The sequence below is a fragment of the Astyanax mexicanus genome, chromosome 16 (genome assembly GCF_023375975.1).
Source record: "Astyanax mexicanus isolate ESR-SI-001 chromosome 16, AstMex3_surface, whole genome shotgun sequence".
Taxonomy (NCBI): domain Eukaryota; kingdom Metazoa; phylum Chordata; class Actinopteri; order Characiformes; family Acestrorhamphidae; genus Astyanax; species Astyanax mexicanus.
The window spans coordinates 1,430,088-1,449,011 of record NC_064423.1 but is presented as its reverse complement, the minus strand read 5'-3'; the positions used below and the strand labels follow the sequence as shown (position 1 = coordinate 1,449,011).

Sequence of the window (18,924 nt, the reverse complement as noted above, 5' to 3'; positions counted from 1 at the left end):
TCTTATTATTTGCTTAATAAAGCCTTAATTAGACATTTGTAAATGATTTATTCACTACCGATTAGGCTTTATTCTGTGTTTATCAGTGTTATTGGTGCTTAATTAGGGGTCTGTTATGTGAAAATGGCTGTATTATTCCTTATAGAGCACAATAAACAGTTATGTTAGCATCCTGTTAAGCAGATTTTTAAGCATTAACTATTAGCTTATTCTATATGTTTTTAGTGATATTAGAATTGGCAGCAGTTTGATCTATATGTGAGTTTGGTAAGGTTATGGCTGTGCTGGAGTTTTTTGAGTTAATAAGGGGTTAATAAGTCACTAATAGACCATGAAGTGTACCATATTCTATGAGTGAGGTTCTGTTCATTACTAATTAGAGACTAAAATGCACAAAATAAACATTTAATAAGTCAATCACAGCACAATTTAGCTAACAAGAGCTTAATAAGTCACTAATACACCAAGAAGTGTGCCATATTTATAAGTGAGGTTCTGATTATCACTAATTAGAGACTAAAATGCACAAAATAAGCATTTAATAACTCAATTTCCATCACAATTTAGTTAATAAGAGTCATATCGGGTTTAAAAAGAAAATCCGAGGCCCCCGGACTTTGTCCCCAGAACTGTGCCCAGGCTGGCTCCTCAGACTTTGCCTCAGTCTTTTCCCCAGACTTTTGCCAGCCCTGGGCACCCACCTATGTTTTTGGTCCCTGTGTCTCTCCCCGTTTTGGTCCCTGTCTCTGTCTATGTCCCTGTACCCGTGTCTGTCTCTGTCTCTGTTCCCGTCCCAGTTACAGTGTTAGTTTCTGTCCCTGTTAATGTCCTCGTCCCTGTTCCCATGTCCAGTCCCATCCAGTCTCCTGTCCCGTTTCATGTCCAGTCTCCTGTTCAGTCTCCGTCCACCGTCCAGTTCCCTGTCCAGCCTCTGTCCCCTGTTCTGTCTCCGTCCACCGTCCAGTTCCCTGTCCGGTCTCCGTTCCCCGTCCAGTCTCCGTCTCCTGTTCAGTTCCCCGTTCAGTCTCCCGTCCAGTCTCTGTCCTCTGTCCTGTCTCCGTTTCAGTCCCCGGTTTCGTCTCTTGTTTTCCCCGGCCTCTCCCCGCCGCCAGCCCCCGGGGTACGTTTTTACGCGCCTCGGGAGCTGCGCGTTTAGGGGGGAGGCATCTGTCACGTCTTGGCCTCGTCTCATGTCTCTGTGTGTCTTCCCCACGTGACCTGTGCCCCCTGTGTCTCCCGTCTCAGTACTTTTCCACCTGTGTCTCATTTGTAGCTCCGCCCCTTCTCCAGGTGTTTCTAATTATAGTGTGTTTCCTGTTTCTTTAAATAGCCCTCCTCTGCCACTTTGTCTCCGTCGGTCTTTGCACCTTCCACTGTTGTCTGTCTCTCTGCGTTTCTGTGTTGCTATAGCCCTAGTTCAGTGTTTATTCCTAGTTTGTTTCCCTTTCTCCCTATTCTGTGTTTTTCTGTTTATTTCTAGTTTCCTGTTTTTATCCATTGTTTTTCCTCCCTTGCCCTGCTTAGTTTAGTTTTACCTAGTTTAACTTCTTGTTTATTTCCTTGTTTAATTCTAGTCCTTCCCTTGTATATATATCCCTAGCCCTGTTAGTCTATTTCTTGTATCTCTTTTTTGTTTAGGTTTATGTTATTTTGTTTCACTGTTTATTTTGGTTATTGGTTTTTGGTTATTCTTTGTTTATTTGCTCCCTGTTTATATATATATTTAGTACTTCTTGTTTGTTTAGTTTATGTTCACTAGTTCCTCTCGTTTGTTTTGGTTTATTATCTTTGTTACGTGTTTACTTGTTTCTTTGTTGTTTATTTAATAAATTATTTATTTATTTCGCCCTACCTGCACTTCTGTCCGCCTCCTCGTCTCCCTGCCTGGGTCTCCGTGACAAGAGGAACTATGTCGCCAAAAGTATTTACTCCCCCATCCAAATCATTCAATTAAGGTGTTTTAGTCAACCTCATGACCAAATGTGTATAAAACAAGCATCTACAGTAGGGCTACACGATTTTGGAATTCATTTTATTTTTTACATTGCAAATGTTCTTCTTTTAAATATATATATCGCAATATTAAACAATACAAGGCCCATGACGCCACCAGCCCCGCCCCCACACGCGCACTGTTTTGCATCCAGATCGATCACGAGCTGAGTCACCGCAGAGCAGTCAAAACCCGAGGAAAACAGCAAAACAACAGTAATCTGCCCATTTAATTGGCTTTTTAAAAGGGATTAAAAGCGTGAATTCAGCTGTAACTGGAAATATCTGTGCTGCAAAACATGTGCGTTTACAAGCACATGCCCAACCATGTGGATACCTCGTGTTTACTCCTGCCCTCGCTCTTGCGCTCCCCCTCCTCCTGGTGCTTCTCAGGCAGCAGCAGCCTGTCACTCACACTGACACAGAGACTGCGCTGTGTATCTACTTCTTGTGTGAAGAATCAAAACATTGCAACATGATGTGTTTAATTTAATTGCCTTAGACTTAGACTGCTTCTACAAACATGGTAAATTATGGATTGCTCTCAGGAGCTCAGTGAACTTCACTGTAATACCGTGATAGGATGCAGCACCTGTCAAACAAGTTCAGTTGTGAAATTTCCTCACTACTAAATATCCCACAGCCAACTGTCAGTGCTATTATAATAAATAAGCTCAGACACACAGTGGTAGACCCTGTAAAATAATAATAATAATGTAGTCCCATCACAACAGACATCCAGACTTCATGTGGACTTCAGATTATCTGAAGAACAGTAAAGTGTAAAGAGCTACATGGAATGGGTTTCTATGGACGAACATTCACATCCAGTCCTTACATGACTAAACACAATGCAGAACATTGGATGCAGTGGTGTAAAACACACTGCCACTGAACTCCAGAGCAGTGAAGACGTGTTCTCTGGAATGATGAATTACGCTTGTCCGTCTGGTAATCTGATGGACAAGTCTGGTTTTGGCAGTTGCCAGGAGAACAGTATATGTCTGACTGCACTGTGACAGGTGTAAAGTTTGGTGGAGGGGGATAGTGGTGTGCGGTTCGTTTTAAGGCTCGGATCCTTAATTCCGGTGAAAGGAACTTTAAAGGAGTTTATGGTATATCAAGCTGGTGGAGGGTTACTTGATCTCAGTTTAGTACTGGTAGATCCAGATAATACAGCATAGTATAACCGGTCTCCAGTATAAGGGAAGGATTTTCCACAACAGGTGAGATTGAACAGATTAGTTTGTGGTCTGCAAGAAGTGAGAGATAGCACTAAAATGTACAGGTTTAAGGAATATACATTAATATCAATAAGAGCAGGCTACACAAGTGAATGTATGAATGCTGTACTTAAGTCTACCATTAAAGGGAAATACACATTGATCATACAGTCTAACAAACAGTACATACAGCTCTGGAAAAAAAATTGAGACCTTTTTTTTCTGAATCAATTTCTGATTGAGACATGTTTAAAATAACAAAAAGATGCAGAGCTTTTAGGCCTCAAATGCAAAAAAAAAAAGTTCATATTCATAAAGTTTTAAGAGTTCAGAAATCAATATTTGGTGGAATAATCCTGTTTTTTTTCATGCATCTTGGCATCATGTTCTCCTCCACCAGTCTTACACACTGCTTTTGGATAACTTTATGCCTTTACTCCTGGTGCAAAAATTCAAACAGTTCAGTTTGGTTTAAGGGGTTGTGATCATCTTCCTCTTGATTATATTCCAGAGGTTTTCAATTTGGTAAAATAAAAAAACTCATAATTATTAAGTGCTCTCTAATTTTTTTCTAGCGCGGTGTATTCATATGTGCTCTGCCTTCTACCTAATTGTCTCTGACCTTTAACTGGCTCTGCCTTCTCAAAAGAATTCTTAAAGCTTCAGCATAACAAGAGATTTTGCATAGTTTTATGCTCCAACTTTTTGGAGTTTTCTTGTGGAATAACTTGACAGATCATATTTGGAATTAATTGGAGTGGAGACTGTTAACAAGGCTTTCTTGTCCAACATCACAAATTGTCTGACCTCACAAATGCGCTTCTGTAAGAATGGTCAAAAAATCCCATAAACACACTCCTAAACCTTGTGGAAAAATCTTTCTAAATGAAGCTGTTGAGGCTATAAAGGGTGGGCTGACATATTAAGAATAATATTAAGAATGGGATGTCACTCAAGTTGATATATTAGTAGGTAAAATTAAGAATAGGGTAGCCAAATGTGTATAGATCTGAAACCTCTGTTTTTGGCTCTAGATTAGACTGTTAAAAAGGCTAAGTACGTAACAGAAGAATGTATGAGGTAGAAGTCTTTCTCTGAAGAAACTGAAGAAGTGGGCCAGTCACTGCAGTGTGTTACTCAGTAATTATGTGCCTAACCCTCCCAATACATTTTAGAAGTTGGACAGAAAATGTGATTATTCGCTGTAGGTAATGCATCATATTATTGCATACAAACCTCTTTTTGATTGGTACTGTGTTTTGCCCCATGCTGCTGCTGCAGGTAATGACAGATCTGGCGAGCCACCTCGGCACCATCGAGTCGGAGAAGCAGAAGGTGAGGGCACAGGTGCGACGGCTGTGTCAGGAGAACCAGTGGCTGCGGGACGAGCTCAGTAAGACTCAGCAGAAGCTGCAGAAAAGCGAGCAGCTAGTAGCTCAGCTAGAGGAAGAGAAAAAGCACCTGGAGTTCATGAACCAGATGAAGAAGTATGATAAGGACAGCCCATCCGTGGTAAGACAGACAGATCCTTATGCTGATCCCTTTTATATAGATAGATAGATAGATAGATAGATAGATAGATAGATAGATAAATAGATAGATAGATAGATAGATAGATAGATAGATAGATAGATAGATAGATAGATAGATAGATAGACCTTTATTGATCCCCGAGGGGAAATTCTAGACATCCAGCAGCAGGTATGTATAGTACACAAAGTTACAAAAAGATAAAATATAACGATACATATAAATACAATAAAATAAAAAATCAAATGAAAAGTGTAAAAGTACAGTAACTGATGTCAGCCATACAGAAAGTGCAAATACAGTTATATAATAATTTAAATTTAGCAGTGCAAAAGATACGTAAACAGTAGATGATTGAACTAGTGAATGAACTACTAGTGCAAAATAGGGTAGAACTGTAAAAATAGTGTTGTAGGCATCAGCAAGTCTGAGAGTGTGTCCATAGCTGAGGGTGTGTCCATGTGTGGCCAGAATTGCCGGAATGAAAAAGTGTCACAGAGTCTTCAGATTGCTGTGCTGAGAGGAGTTGAACATTCTTATGGCCTGAAGGACAAAAGACTTTCTGAGTCTGTCGGTGGAGGACTAGTTTGTGTTTTTGGTGTTTTTACACTATTCTTGTATGGTCCAGACTTTTGGTTCGACAAAAAGATCAATTGAACCACAGTCTAGTTCATTCTGCAGGACAATGAACAATTTTTGGATGGTGTCACATCCTGGTCTCGTCTCATGTCTCTGTGTGTCTTCCCCACGTGACCTGTGCCTCTCTGTGTCTCCTGTCAGTAGTTTTCCATCATGTGTTTCTCATTTGTAGCTCCGCCCCTTCCCCAGGTGTTTCCTATTCTAGTGTGTTTCCTGTTTGGTTAAATAGCCCTCCTCTGTCACTTGTCCTCCGTCGGTCTTTGCACTTACCCCTGTTGTTCGTCTCTCTCTGTGTTCCATAGTTATCTCTGTATTTCATAGCCTTAGCCCTTGTCCTTTGTTTATCTTGTTTATTTCTAGTTCCCTGTTTATTTCCATTGTTTTCTCCCTTGCCCTGCTCAGTTTAGTTTTCCTAGTCTTGTTTTGCTTCTTGTTTATTTCCTTGTATATATTTATCCCTGCCCAGTTTAGTTTTGTATTTATTCAGTCCCTCGTTTGTTTCTTTGTTTATTTACTCCCTGTTTGTTTATCATTAGTACTTCTTGTTTGTTTAGGTTTATGTTCTCTAGTTTCACTGGTTTGTTTTGGTTATTGGTTATTCGTTTATCTTTGTTACATGTTTACTTGTTCCTTGTTTCTTTGTTTACTTGTTATTTATTTCTTAAATTATTATTTATTTCACCCTACCTGCACTTGCGTCCGTCTCCTCGTCTCCCTGCCTGGGTCATCCCCCTTTCGTGACAGATGGTTTGGACTTTCTGATCAATTACATGATGTTAAGGCAGGCTATTATCACCAACTTAACAACAAAAGAAGAAAAATAAAAATAAATATTACTCTCTTTTACATGCAGTCAACAAAGCGATAATGAGACGATGACTAAATAAAAACAGCATGAAAAAATAAAAACAAGACGAAATTAACTGACAGGTAGGGACCAGTTAGGAAGAGATCCAATCACTACTACTTTAGCGAAGGTGGAGAGGCGGGACAAGCAGGGAAGTCATCCAATTAGAACCCGTCTCTCCTGAAGCTGCGCGGTGCGCTCAGATACAAACCCGGGAGGAAAGACTCGCCTGTGATCTATCCTTACTGACGGGGCTCGACTCGGAGTTAACTCGACAGTATCAGCAGCAGAGAGAGAGAGGAGAGGCGATATATTTCTCCTTTAACGTCGTGAAAAAACAAGATAACGTGTAAAAACCGCATGGAGCGACTCCGGTAAAAACTCCACAAACCTTTCAGCTTCTGCAGACAAGAGTCCCACAGATCTCCATACAGAGATCAGCATTTTAATGCTAATGATATTTCATGAGCTGATGGTGTCTTTAACTCAGCTGTGTACTAAAATACACCACTGCTGTTCTGTAAAATTTATGTTACTGATACAGATGAACTCACTCACTAATATAAGATCACCTGTTTAATCCCACAGTGGGGAAACATAGAGCTAGTGTTACAGCAGAAACAGGTCAGAAAGGAAAAATACGTAGCGACAATATAACAATAAAATAAGTGAATCTATTAACCACAATTACAGCACTTTCTCATAAGTTTCTCACTTTAACTCATGAAGTCTCTCAATTCATCCTGAGAGCATCTCTACAGGACAGTGAGTGAATGTGTGTTTTTGAGCTTATTTATAGAATGTAGCTACAGTAGGTGTGCTGGGTTACTGCTGGAGATAAAATTAGATCCTTTAAAAGCTGTTTTTACGTCCACAGCTCTGTTCAAACTATAATTTAACCATTTAAATGTTTTATGACCTGATTTGTAGAACAAAATTTTAAATGTAAAATATTTATAGTCACATACCTACAATAGTAATATACATTAAATCATATATAAATATAAATATATTTCACATTCAAACATTAATAATATTACACAACTGGTTAGTAAATGTTTATTTTTTTAAGTGTGTAGTTAATAATTCAAGGGAACTGATTAAAAAAAGCATTTACATTTACACCCTTTATATTTTAGTCGACCAAATTGACTGTAGTTTTAGTCGACTATATTCTTATGACATTTAGTCGACTAAAACTAGACTAAAACTAAAAAAATTTCAGGTGACTAAATTGTGACTAAAACTTAATGCCATTTTTGTCACAAGACTATGACTAAAACTAAATCAAAATTTGTTGTCAAAATTAACACTGCGCCTCACACAGCAGTATAGGTACAACAGATTATGCCTGTATTCACTGTAACTACAGATTAATCCTTATTTATGAACAAAAATAGGAGGAATCTGAGAGGAATCTGTTACACTCCTTCAAGTATAGTGAAGTAGTGCCCTCCAAATGTATTGTAACAGTAAGGTCAATCCCTTATTTTTTGCTGTAGACTGTAAACATTTGAGTTTGACATTAAAACAAAACATAAAACAAAAGATCAACATTTCCGTTTTTATTTCCAGTGATTGTTTTCAAAAATCAATGTATCAGGACACACCTGGGAAACATAACACACTGGACAGTCACATGTTCCATTCATTTTGCTCATAAGAAAAATGGGTGGGCTCAGACAGAGGTGCTACAGTATCTTCTAAACTGTGTATCAGATTCAGATGTAAATACCTAGAAATACAATCTGAAATGATGATCTTTTACCTTGTTTAATGTCAAACCCAAATGTTTTCGGTCTACAGCGAAAATAAAGTAATCTGCCAGGCATAATGCTTTTGGATGGCAACAGAAAGTAGCAAAAATCTTTGTGTGGTCACTAACCTGCAGTGTAAAACCAAAACTAATTGAACCAAATTCATTAATTTTGACAAAAATATGAACTTTGGTTTGGACTCTCATGTCCGGACTTTTAGGTAAAAAAAAAAAAACACCCTTAGACAGTATCTTTCCTTCAGGAATAATGTTAAAGAAAATATTCAGATTCAAACTCTGCCTTCTCAAATCATTCTTATTTCACTCTTTTTTGGTCATATAGAAAATTGTACATAGGCAATCCACACGGCTTCCAAAATGTGATTAGTTAAAGACACATATAAGTATAGGCAAATATTGATTTTATGATATAATTATGCTATTGTTTGACACTAATGCAGTTAACAAAAAACATTATTAATATTATAAAGAATTCCACAGACCAATAGGTGTAGAAATACTTGTCTGTGGTTTTTTAAAGCTGACGCCTGTAAGTTTTGGGAGTTAGGGCCCTTTAAGAATGGGTAATTGCATCGAGCATACGGAAGAAGCTTTTTAAACTTGGCGGGTGTGATGCGGTCTCCTTTCAGAGCGAATGAATCCGATTCCAGGTTATGTTCAGTCAGAGAGAGAAAGGGTGTGCTCAGTCAGAAACTTAATTTCAACTACACACTTTGGTTTTACTATGAGTGAAGGAGCTACTGAGCTCTGAGTTTCCCCTTCTGAAGTCTCCATTGCTCCACCAGCCACTTCTGTTCAGTAAAACTGAGCCGGATCCTCTTTTAGAGGCTGTACGTGTGGCGTAAGTATGTAAAGACGTGTGACGTGGCCAGAATAGGAACTCCCGCAAATAGCGACCCGACACCCCAGTTTATAGAATTTCTATATTAGACTTAGCAGGGATGGTCGATCCAGTACACTGGTACCATTAAACAAAATATTTTATCCATATTCTTCACTCAGAAATGCTTCTGCTTTCAGCTTAGAAACAAAATAATACGGACTGCTGCTTTAATGACTTGATTGAGGTGTTAATGTTGTTGTTGTTTTTTTGTTGTAGCCTGAAGAAGAAAATGAGGACGCTTCAAAAGACACTCTGGATGATCTTTTCCCCAACGATGAAGAGGGAAATGAACCTAGAGGTAAGAACTGAGCTACTGTAGCGCCTGACTGTAAATAATTTGTGCTATTGTTCCACTGTTTCAGGAAGCAAATGAGTGGGTGTGTCTGTTTGTGCAGCTACTCGCCAGCCGAGCAGTGCAGCACTGGCAGCAGCTCAGCGGGGAGGCTATGAGGTTCCAGCCCGTCTTCGAGCCCTCCACAACCTGGTGATCCAGTACGCCAACCAGGGCCGCTACGAAGTGGCTGTGCCTCTCTGCAAACAGATGCTGGAGGATCTGGAGAGAACCTCAGGCCGTGACCACCCTGATGTAGCTACCATGCTTAACATCCTCGCTCTGGTTTACAGGCACGTTTTTATACAGTCTAACTAAGGGTATTGGAGCCAACATATCTTTACATACAATCCATCATACACATCATAAAAAATAACACTGGCATAGGCCTCTCTGCTGTAAAAAAAAAAAAAGAAAATCGAGAATCGAATCGTGACCCTAAAATTGGAAATAAAATCGAATCGAGGATTTACAGAATCGTGACACAGATCAGATACTATTCATTTTAATAGAGAGAGTCGCCCCATGCTGCGGTGCATGCTGGGTTGCGTTAAACGCAGCGCCGCCCTCTGGCAAAAAAAGTTAAGCAGAGCTCACCTTAATTTTAAAGCTTCCTGCTTCCATTTATTACAGCAAGCTGATAGACTGGTAGATGATCAATGACTTTGTTTTCTCATCTGTTTTTGAATTTCGTCAGATTGCGGCATAATTTAATGCTTTTTGAGATCTTTTATCTGCTTCATGTTGTCAGAAAGGTTCTATTTAAGTGATTCTTGATTCTACAGGTCTGGCAGTAATCAGATATGGTTGTGGTTAGTGATTTACCTCAGCTTTCCAAAAAATGTGATTAATCACAGTTAATTCATGGGGGCTAGATTGGTTTGAATAGTTTTTTTGCTAAATAAATGAAATAATATTTTTAAAAGTGATTTTTATATTTATTCAGGTTATATTTGTCTGATATTAAAGTTTTTTGATAATATGAAAAAAAATTTTTGTCACTGAGTGTAAATATGGAAGCATCTTTATTTCTGTGTATAACAGTACAGACACAGTACAAAATAACTGAATATACATTTGAAAAGGACACTAATTGTATTTGATTGTGGTCTAAAAAAAAGATGTGTTTTCTTTTCACAACAGGGACCAAAACAATTACAAGGAAGCCTCTCGTCTCCTGTATGATGCCGTGGCTATTAGAGAGAAGACTCTGGGTGAGGAGCACCCATCGGTGAGTGATAACCCACAAACCAACTCAGAATAAGGGGCGTTTTCACACTTGTCCTGAATAAATGAGTCCTGATTCTGAGCTTGTTTGGGGGAGGGGCTTATTATTGCTGGTTTGTTTTCACACACAGACTATTTTTAGAACTGTGCAATGATCATGCAATTCCATACATCTCTTTTCTGCTTGAAGTTTCTAAAAGCTTCAGCCATTTACTGCTTTTTATTCATTTGTTTGGATACAAACATGGAGCACTGCAGTCGTGCTTCATTCTGTAGTCCTCTTATGCCTGTATTTAGTGTTCTGTGTACATTTTTCTGCTGAACATCACTGGATTCTCTGAATTACAAGTCTGTTTAGGAGTCGTAGTGAGAATAATGCTAGCTTTTAGCTAAAGCTACAGCACACTGAACTGACGTCACAGCACTGCGTCTCAGCGGACTCGATTTATCACAACACCAGCGAACCCCAGTCGTATGTTTACAGCATATTAAACTCAGCTGATCCAACTAATAAACTAACTTCCCTCGCTGATCTGGGTGTGTTACAGCAGGAAAACACTAAAACAAGCAGCACAGAACTGAACTTTAAACGCTGTGCATAGCTGTATAGCTGCTGTGATATTACCGTGTTTAATTAGAGAAGCAGAGGCTGTTCAAGACACTAATCTATCGGTATGAGCTTTAATCATACTGACAGATCAGCACCATCTAACTCAAAATACATCATTTATTGTGCCACTTACCAGTCTATTTAATCCCCATCTTCTCTGGATTTTACAGCAGGTCAGTAATGAGGGTTACAGTGGTTTGATTTATCTTTTAAAGATTTAGATTAAGTTTATTATGCAATAAAATAAATGAAAGAAGTCTGGTGTTTCAGGCTTTTCGTTTTAATACAGTACCCTCGCTCCAGTCCTAACACATTGCATTTAATTATGATATACTGATGGAAAGGGAAGTAACGTAAAAGTTGTATCGTCCTGTTACAAAATGAACCAGTCACACAACCCCACACGCAGCACAGGGAGAAGATAGCTTCCACACCTGCAACGAATCTGACCGCACCAGAATGTGCTTGATGTGAACCCAAAACATCAAATTCAGGAAGACCAGAATTTGTTATACTGGACCACTTTTAGCCTTAAAAACAGCTTTTACACATTACCAAACTCACAGAGCAAGCTCTCCCCAGTCCAGAGAATTTACTAGTGTGAAAACGAGGTAAGGAACAAAGCAAAAAGCCAGCTCAAAAATGTTATGGGAAAAAACATATATCACGATATGGAATTTTTAATATCACGATAACAATATATATCACGATATAGCACATTTATATAAATAAATTATAAATAAATTAACAAATATGAAAATGAGGGTATTCAATCTGTAATTTCAGTTCGTTTTATTTTGTTTCTTTTAATTAATGTTTTTATAAGTTTCATTGAAGGAGAACTTTCACTTTCAGTTTTCGTTATTTCTTTCATTTTCGTTAACAATAATACTTGGTTACTGTGTATGGTGATTATCATACCATAACTTTATATAAAATAAAAATAATATTAAAAAACAGATGACTACATCACAGACTCGCAGGCTGCATGACCTGCAGTCTCTCAGTCTGCCAGTCAGACTACAGTCTCAGCATATAAATCACCTGTGTTTTCCTACAGGACAAACCATTCAAACATGCAGATGAGCTCTCCACACCTGATTAAAAAATCACACAGTGTCTGTCTGGCTAAAAATAGTTAGATACAGCTTTTCAATTAATAAAGCAACAATTGTTGAAAAGACCAGTAAGTAGTTCTGTATGCTAAATAACAAAGAGGGCAGCAACAGGCTAAGAAGCTAATAAGCCAATAACATAATTTAATAAAAACAGAAAAATAGATATAAAATAGGAAAATAACCAACTAAACTGAGCTCAAAATGCTAAAATAAATATAATCTAATGAATTCTAAAAATATCAAAACGAAATAGTGAACACTCAAAGCAGCAGCTTAAAGACAGAATATAAAGCTTTACCAGCAGCGCTATGAGACGCAGCACCTATAGAACAGAAGGAGCAGCGGCAGCGTGACGGTTCTAGTGAAATAATTAAAATGTAAAAATACACAACAGAGCGCCGTGTACCACATAAAATCAGTCCAAGATCTTCACCAAAAATAGAAAACCATGATAGAAACCCAACCCTAACTCCAGTACATTTTATCATAGCCTACTTTATATATTAACATGAATAATTGATGAAATTACTGTAGAAAAGATAGAGACATAGAAGGTAAGCAGCACGATAGACACTTTTCTATCCTCCCCACGATATTTATCCTCATATCTCACAGCACTACTGCACAGAATGATGGACCTAAGCTTCTTGTATGGGAGGTTATCTGACATTAGTGACCAGTTGTAATTCAGCTCTCTACAGCTGCAGTAATAACAGTGTTGTTTGTTCTGGGTTTATTACAGGTAGCAGCCACACTGAATAACCTGGCGGTGCTTTATGGGAAGAGAGGGAAGTATATCGAGGCTGAGCCACTGTGTAAGAGAGCTCTGGAACTGAGGGAGAAGGTAGGCTGACACTTTTCATTTTCAGAGATTTACACAGCATGTGTATTTAGCCCTTTTTATAGATAAAATGCTGCATGCAGCTTTTAACCATGAGATAGTAGTGTCAATCTTAAGGCCTGACCTGGGAAAGCCTACACCTGTATAAGGTGTGAAATAGTACCATATAACACTTCATAATTTTCTATATTTTTGCCTAAATAGGACCTAAAACGTCCCAGTCTTAACCCTGCGTTCACACTGTAAAGCAACAAAGCGACCGGCGGCCATTCATTTCCTATGGCAGGGCGCGATTTGTCGACGCGAGAGGCGACAAGCGACACGGAGCTGAAACCCGATTTAACCCGATTGGCTTCTAGCTTTTCTTTGGACCTATCACATACAAGGCGGTCCGATGTCCTCAAGCTTTTGCTCTCTGAATTTCTATTTTTTTCCTTGTTCATTCTGTTGAATGGGGTGGACCCACGTCGATCTGCGGGAACGGCTGCGTTTCCAGCGCAGTTAAATCACAGAAGGGGCCAAGAGTCCAGCAAGTTTGGGAGTTATAGCTTTAGAATAAAGTGGCCAAGCAATTCCTTTTTTGTGCCTTTTTTCTTGTCTGAGGCTGGACCATGATACACGCGCACGTTGAGCTTGACACGCCCACAAGCTACAAATCACATGCGATTCGTCGTGTTCTGGTGTGAATACAGGGTTAGAGTAGATAAAAAGAACCTAATTTTCAAAATTAGACAAACTATTATACTTATTCATTTATTAATGGAGGAAAACATTGTCCAATATTACATTTGTGAGTGGCAAAACCTCTACGTGAACCCTTAGGATTAGCAGTTAGTTTGAAGAAATTTACATTTATTTAAAAAACAGAGATTTATCAAAGTATGCTTTTCATAAGACATGTTTGTTGGAAGTGTATCAAAGGAGATTTCTGAGCTGTTGATGCTCATCAAGCTAGAAATCCAAAACCATCTGTAAACAAATTCACGTATTTACAGTCAGACAGACTGTTACAGTTACCCTCCCCAGGAGTGGTCATCCAACAAAGATCACTGCAACAGCAAGGCATGCAGTAGTTGGCGAGGTCAGAAAGAACCCCAGGGTAACTTTAAAGCAACTGAAGGCCTTTTTCCCATGTTAAGTCCACCACTAATGGTGTTCTCTCTAACAAGAACAATGCTGCTCTTCTGCAGTTTTCTAAAGATCACGTGGACATGCCAGAAGGCTATTGGAAGAAAGCTTTTGTGGACAGATGAGAATTTGGCTTAAATGAGAAGAGAAAGGAAAACACAGTATTCCAGCAAAAGAACCTTATCCCATCTTTGAATCATGGTGGTGGAAGTATCATAGTTTGGGGCTGTTTTGGTGCATTTGGGACAGCAAGGCTTGCCTTTATTGATGGAACAATGAATTTTGAACTTTATCAGAGAACACTTGGAACTTCTGTTCATCAACTGAATCTCAAAAGAGAAAGTGGATCATGCAGGAAGACAACAACCCTAAGACTTGTGTGAAAATCGTATAATGTTTTAGGTCATATTATTTAGAAATATCGAAAATTCTGAAGTAAGAGAGAATGAACACAAGTCAATTGGAGTGTTTGCAGTTTGGAGGTATTTAACATTCCTCAATCCACACTGTGACGTGTGTATCAGGGATACAGCATAGAAGGCTAGTGTTACCACCCACAGTGAACAGTGAGGTAGGTGGTAATGATCATAAGTGGTGGTATCTGGATAGAATTGTCTTTATAAAGTAGCCAAGAAACTCAGAAATTATAAATCACATCCACATTCAATGCAGGGGTTTCCACACACATATATCCTACAGATCAGTGCAGTGTTCTTTAGCTTTAATAGGACATGGCAAAAGTCATGGGTCACTTGTTCTGTCCCATGACATTTGGTATGTCATTGTATGTGCTGTTTACAATTTTTATTCACAGTAATTATTAGAATAATATGTTTTAATGTTTGATTCATATTTGCCTTTTTAAACAAAAATAATGAATAGAAACATTAAAAAACATAAAAATCATAAATAAAATAAAATAAATATACTGAAGCTGTTTTAATTATACTGAAGTGTAGTATTCCCGAATTTAGACACTTTGAATAACAAACATTTCAGGGATGTGAGATGTGTCAGGATGTCTAAAAATATATTTTGGAAGCAAAATACCTGTAGAAATGGTAACACTCAAAATTAACCATACTTACGACACATTATCTCAACTAATTGTCTTAACTAATTATTGTTGACGATATTTCTTGTCAAGCTTAAATCTGTCTTTCGGGGGGGAAAAAACAGTTTAGCGTGGACTTTTTTAGAGGGATCTGGCAACCCAGTAGCAATAGTGATAGAGTATGATGGCTGAGCAGTGAGAGCAGCTCTCAGCAGAAGAGGAAAATTCAGGTATTTGTATAGAAGATGCTTCTGCTACTTTTAAGTTGTATGTCTGGCTGCATTTTGGCTCCAGTGGAAACAATAAACGGTAACAGAGTGACCAACAAGACACAAACCATATATAAATACTGTAAGTAAATCCTACACGTGACTGTTTCATAGACAGCTGTACTAATCCCTTAGCTCTGTACTGTATTTAAAAACATGTTCTGTCTCTGTTTCACTTCAAGCATAGTCTTAATATGACTGGTTATGGTTATGAATAGTTAAATTACAAGAGATTTAGGAGAAAAAAACACAAACCATAGTCTTAATATGACTGGTTATGGTTATGCACTTATTGTTTGCACTATATAAGACCTAGAAAAGTTTTAGATTTTATTAGGGCCCGAGCACCGAAGGCGCAGGCGAAGCCTGCACCGGAGGTGCAAAGCCCTATTGTTTTTGGTCCGTTTATTATTAGGGCCCGAGCACCGAAGGCGCAGGCGAAGCCTGCACCGGAGGTGCAAAGCCCTATTGTTTTTGGTCCGTTTATTATTATTATTATTATTATTATTATTATTATTATTATTATTATTATTCTGCCTCTTTGCGTCCATTTTTGAGGCATTTCCGATACTCGAAAACTCACGCATTTTGGCACAGGCCTCAAACTCGGCGAAAATTGTAAAGTTCCATAGAGGCTGGACTTTGGCGTGGTTCAGGAGCTCTATAGCGCCACCAAACATCGGCATTGGCCGAGATGAAGTTTGTCCAACGTGCACCAACTTTGGTACACTCATTTACCTCCTCATAAACAACAAGAATCACTTGGTTTTATTTGACTCCGCCCAACAGGAAGTCGGCCATTTTGACAGGAAGTTGCGAAATAAAAAGTTTCCCGCTGGGTTTCGGAGGGGTTAAGATGTTTGAAATCTCCTAAAATTTTACAGAGCTATTTGGCTTAGGCCAAACTTTGACCTTAAGTTGGAATTTCGTAAATTCGTGTTTCATCAGCTCTCTAGCGCCACCTATTTTATATCACATTTATAAAAAGCTCTCAGCCTCTTGATAATTGGCAGATTCAATAAGTCTTTGAAATGATTTAGAAATATTTTGTCGTTTTTCTCATGTGTAGCTAGATGACTCTACAGCGCCCCCTATTTTATTTAGGCCATTAAATTAGCTGTAGCTGTCTCAAAATTTCTCCAATATTCTCGATTTTTGGCAACAACATAGAAAGTATCATCCCGCACATATTACCCATTGGCTGGTATTAGCTCCGCCCAACAGGAAGTCTGCCATTTTGAAATTTGTGGAATTTTTACACATTTTTCACGAACTCATTCAAACTCCTCCTAGAGTCTTTGTCATATTACCTCTAAATTTGGTATGGATAGGCTCCAGACATACATGGTGATAAATTGCGAAGGAATAGTCGATAGCTGAAACGATGACGTAATGGCGGACAATTAATTTAATGGAGACGCAACACTAGACCAAAGTGAAACCATGACACGGTCATAAAACAGATGATTGAAAAATCATGAAACTTGGTAAAAACACAAGAGACATCATAAGACACGTTTTTAGTATTGGAATGATTGACTCCGCCCAACAGGAAGTCGGCCATTTTGAAATATGTGCATTTTACACACATTTTTTGCATACTTTGTCGAACTCCTCCTAGGGAATTTGTTGAATACTCTTGATATTTGTCAGTAATAAACTACTAACACACCTGATGATAAATTGCGAAGGAATAGTCGATATCTTAAACGAGGACGAAATGGCGGACAGTTGAACTGCTTGAGATGCGCCTTTAAAACAGGAAGTGAATACATTCTGGTGTTAGTAGGTGTTTGAGGAGATTAAAAAGGTTGAAAACTCTCGAAAATTTACAGGCCTGCTTGAATTAAGCAGTACTTTCATCTGAAATTAAAATTTCTTGTATACGTATTTCATTGGCTCTATAGCGCCACCTAGGTTTCAATGCATATTTGACATTACGGGAATGCTCAAAACCTCTTGAAAATTGACAGATTGCATAAGACCTAAAATCACTTTACAAATATTGTGATAATTTTTTCATGTGTAGCTAGCGGACTCTACAGCGCCCCCTAATTTGTTCAGTTAATAAATTAGCTCTGGATGTGTAAAAATTGGTCTAATGTTCTCCAATTTTGGTAGGAATGTAGATACTGTGACCCTGCACATATTTGCAATTGGCTTGTATTAGCTCCGCCCAACAGGAAGTCGGCCATATTGGAATTTGTAATATTTTTACAAATTTTTCACAAACTCATTTAAACTGCTCCTAAAGTCTTTGTCAGATTACCTCTTATTTCACTGTAAATGAATAACAGACATATTTGATGAAAACTGCCAAAGGATTAGTTGATCGCTAAAACAGTGACGTAATGGCGGGCAATTGATTGACTAGAGACGCAACACTAAACCAAAGTGAAACCATGACATGGTCAGAACACAGATGATTGAAAATTCATGAAACTTGGCAAAAACACAAGAGACATCATTACACACGTTTTCAGTATTGGTAGGACTGACTCCGCCCAACAGGAAGTCTGCCATTTTGAAATATCTGCATTTTACATACATTTTTTGCGTATGTTGTCAAACTACTCCTAGAAATTTTGTTGAATTCTCTTGGTATTTGGTAAAAATAAACACTGAACATATCTGATGACAAATTGTGAAGGAATAGTCGATATCTTAAACGAGGACGAAATGACGGACGGTTGAATTTTTGAGATGCCACCTCAAAACAGGAAGTTGACACCTAGGTAATGCAAGGTGTTTTGAGGAGGTTATAACTGAGGAAAACTCACAAAATTTGACTGGCCTGCTTATCTGAGGCGGTTCTTTGATCTAGAATTAAAAATTCAAATACATGTGTTTTCACAGCTCTATAGCGCCACCTATATTTTAAATGAATATTTGACATTTTTGGCAGAATAGAAAACTCTTGAAAATTGGCACACTCAATGAGACCTCAAAATTACTTTCACCGGTTTCTCGGTTTGGCCCGGTACGATTTGCGCTGGTGTGCGAGGGCCCTACGTCCCCCTGTGACAGGGGGACAACTCGTTATTATTAGGGCCAGAGCACCGAAGGCGCAGGCGAAGCCTGCACCGGAGGTGCAAAGCCCTATTGTTTTTGGTCCGTTTATTAGGGCCCGAGCACCGAAGGCGCAGGCGAAGCCTGCACCGGAGGTGCAAAGCCCTATTGTTTTTGGTCCGTTTATTATTATTATTATTATTATTATTATTATTATTATTATTATTCTGCCTCTTTGCGTCCATTTTTGAGGCATTTCCGATACTCGAAAACTCACGCATTTTGGCACAGACCTCAAGCTCGGCGAAAATTTTAAAGTTCCATAGAGGCTGGACTTAAGCGTGGTTCAGGAGCTCTATAGCGCCCTCAAACGTAGGCAGTGGCTGGGATGAAGTTTGTCCAATGTACACCAACTTTGGTACGCTCATTGACCTCCTCATAAAGAA

At 38.6% G+C, this 18,924-nt stretch overlaps 1 protein-coding gene and 1 long non-coding RNA gene across 5 annotated transcripts in view; one reads left to right on the top strand and one right to left on the bottom strand.

Moving 5' to 3' along the window:
• LOC125782228 (kinesin light chain 1-like) overlaps positions 1-18,924 on the top strand; it is a 99,665-nt gene that overhangs the window by 8,200 nt on the left and 72,541 nt on the right. For all 4 annotated transcript variants that reach the window (XM_049465679.1, XM_049465681.1, XM_049465680.1 and 1 more), the window contains exons 3-7: positions 4,497-4,727; positions 9,108-9,189; positions 9,287-9,515; positions 10,366-10,453; positions 12,920-13,021. In XM_049465679.1, coding sequence (XP_049321636.1) covers positions 4,497-4,727; positions 9,108-9,189; positions 9,287-9,515; positions 10,366-10,453; positions 12,920-13,021 — 732 coding nt within the window. The remainder of the gene's footprint in view (positions 1-4,496; positions 4,728-9,107; positions 9,190-9,286; positions 9,516-10,365; positions 10,454-12,919; positions 13,022-18,924) is intronic.
• LOC125782231 (uncharacterized) overlaps positions 1-18,924 on the bottom strand; it is a 140,916-nt gene that overhangs the window by 52,541 nt on the left and 69,451 nt on the right. The gene's annotated exons all lie outside the window — the stretch shown is intronic.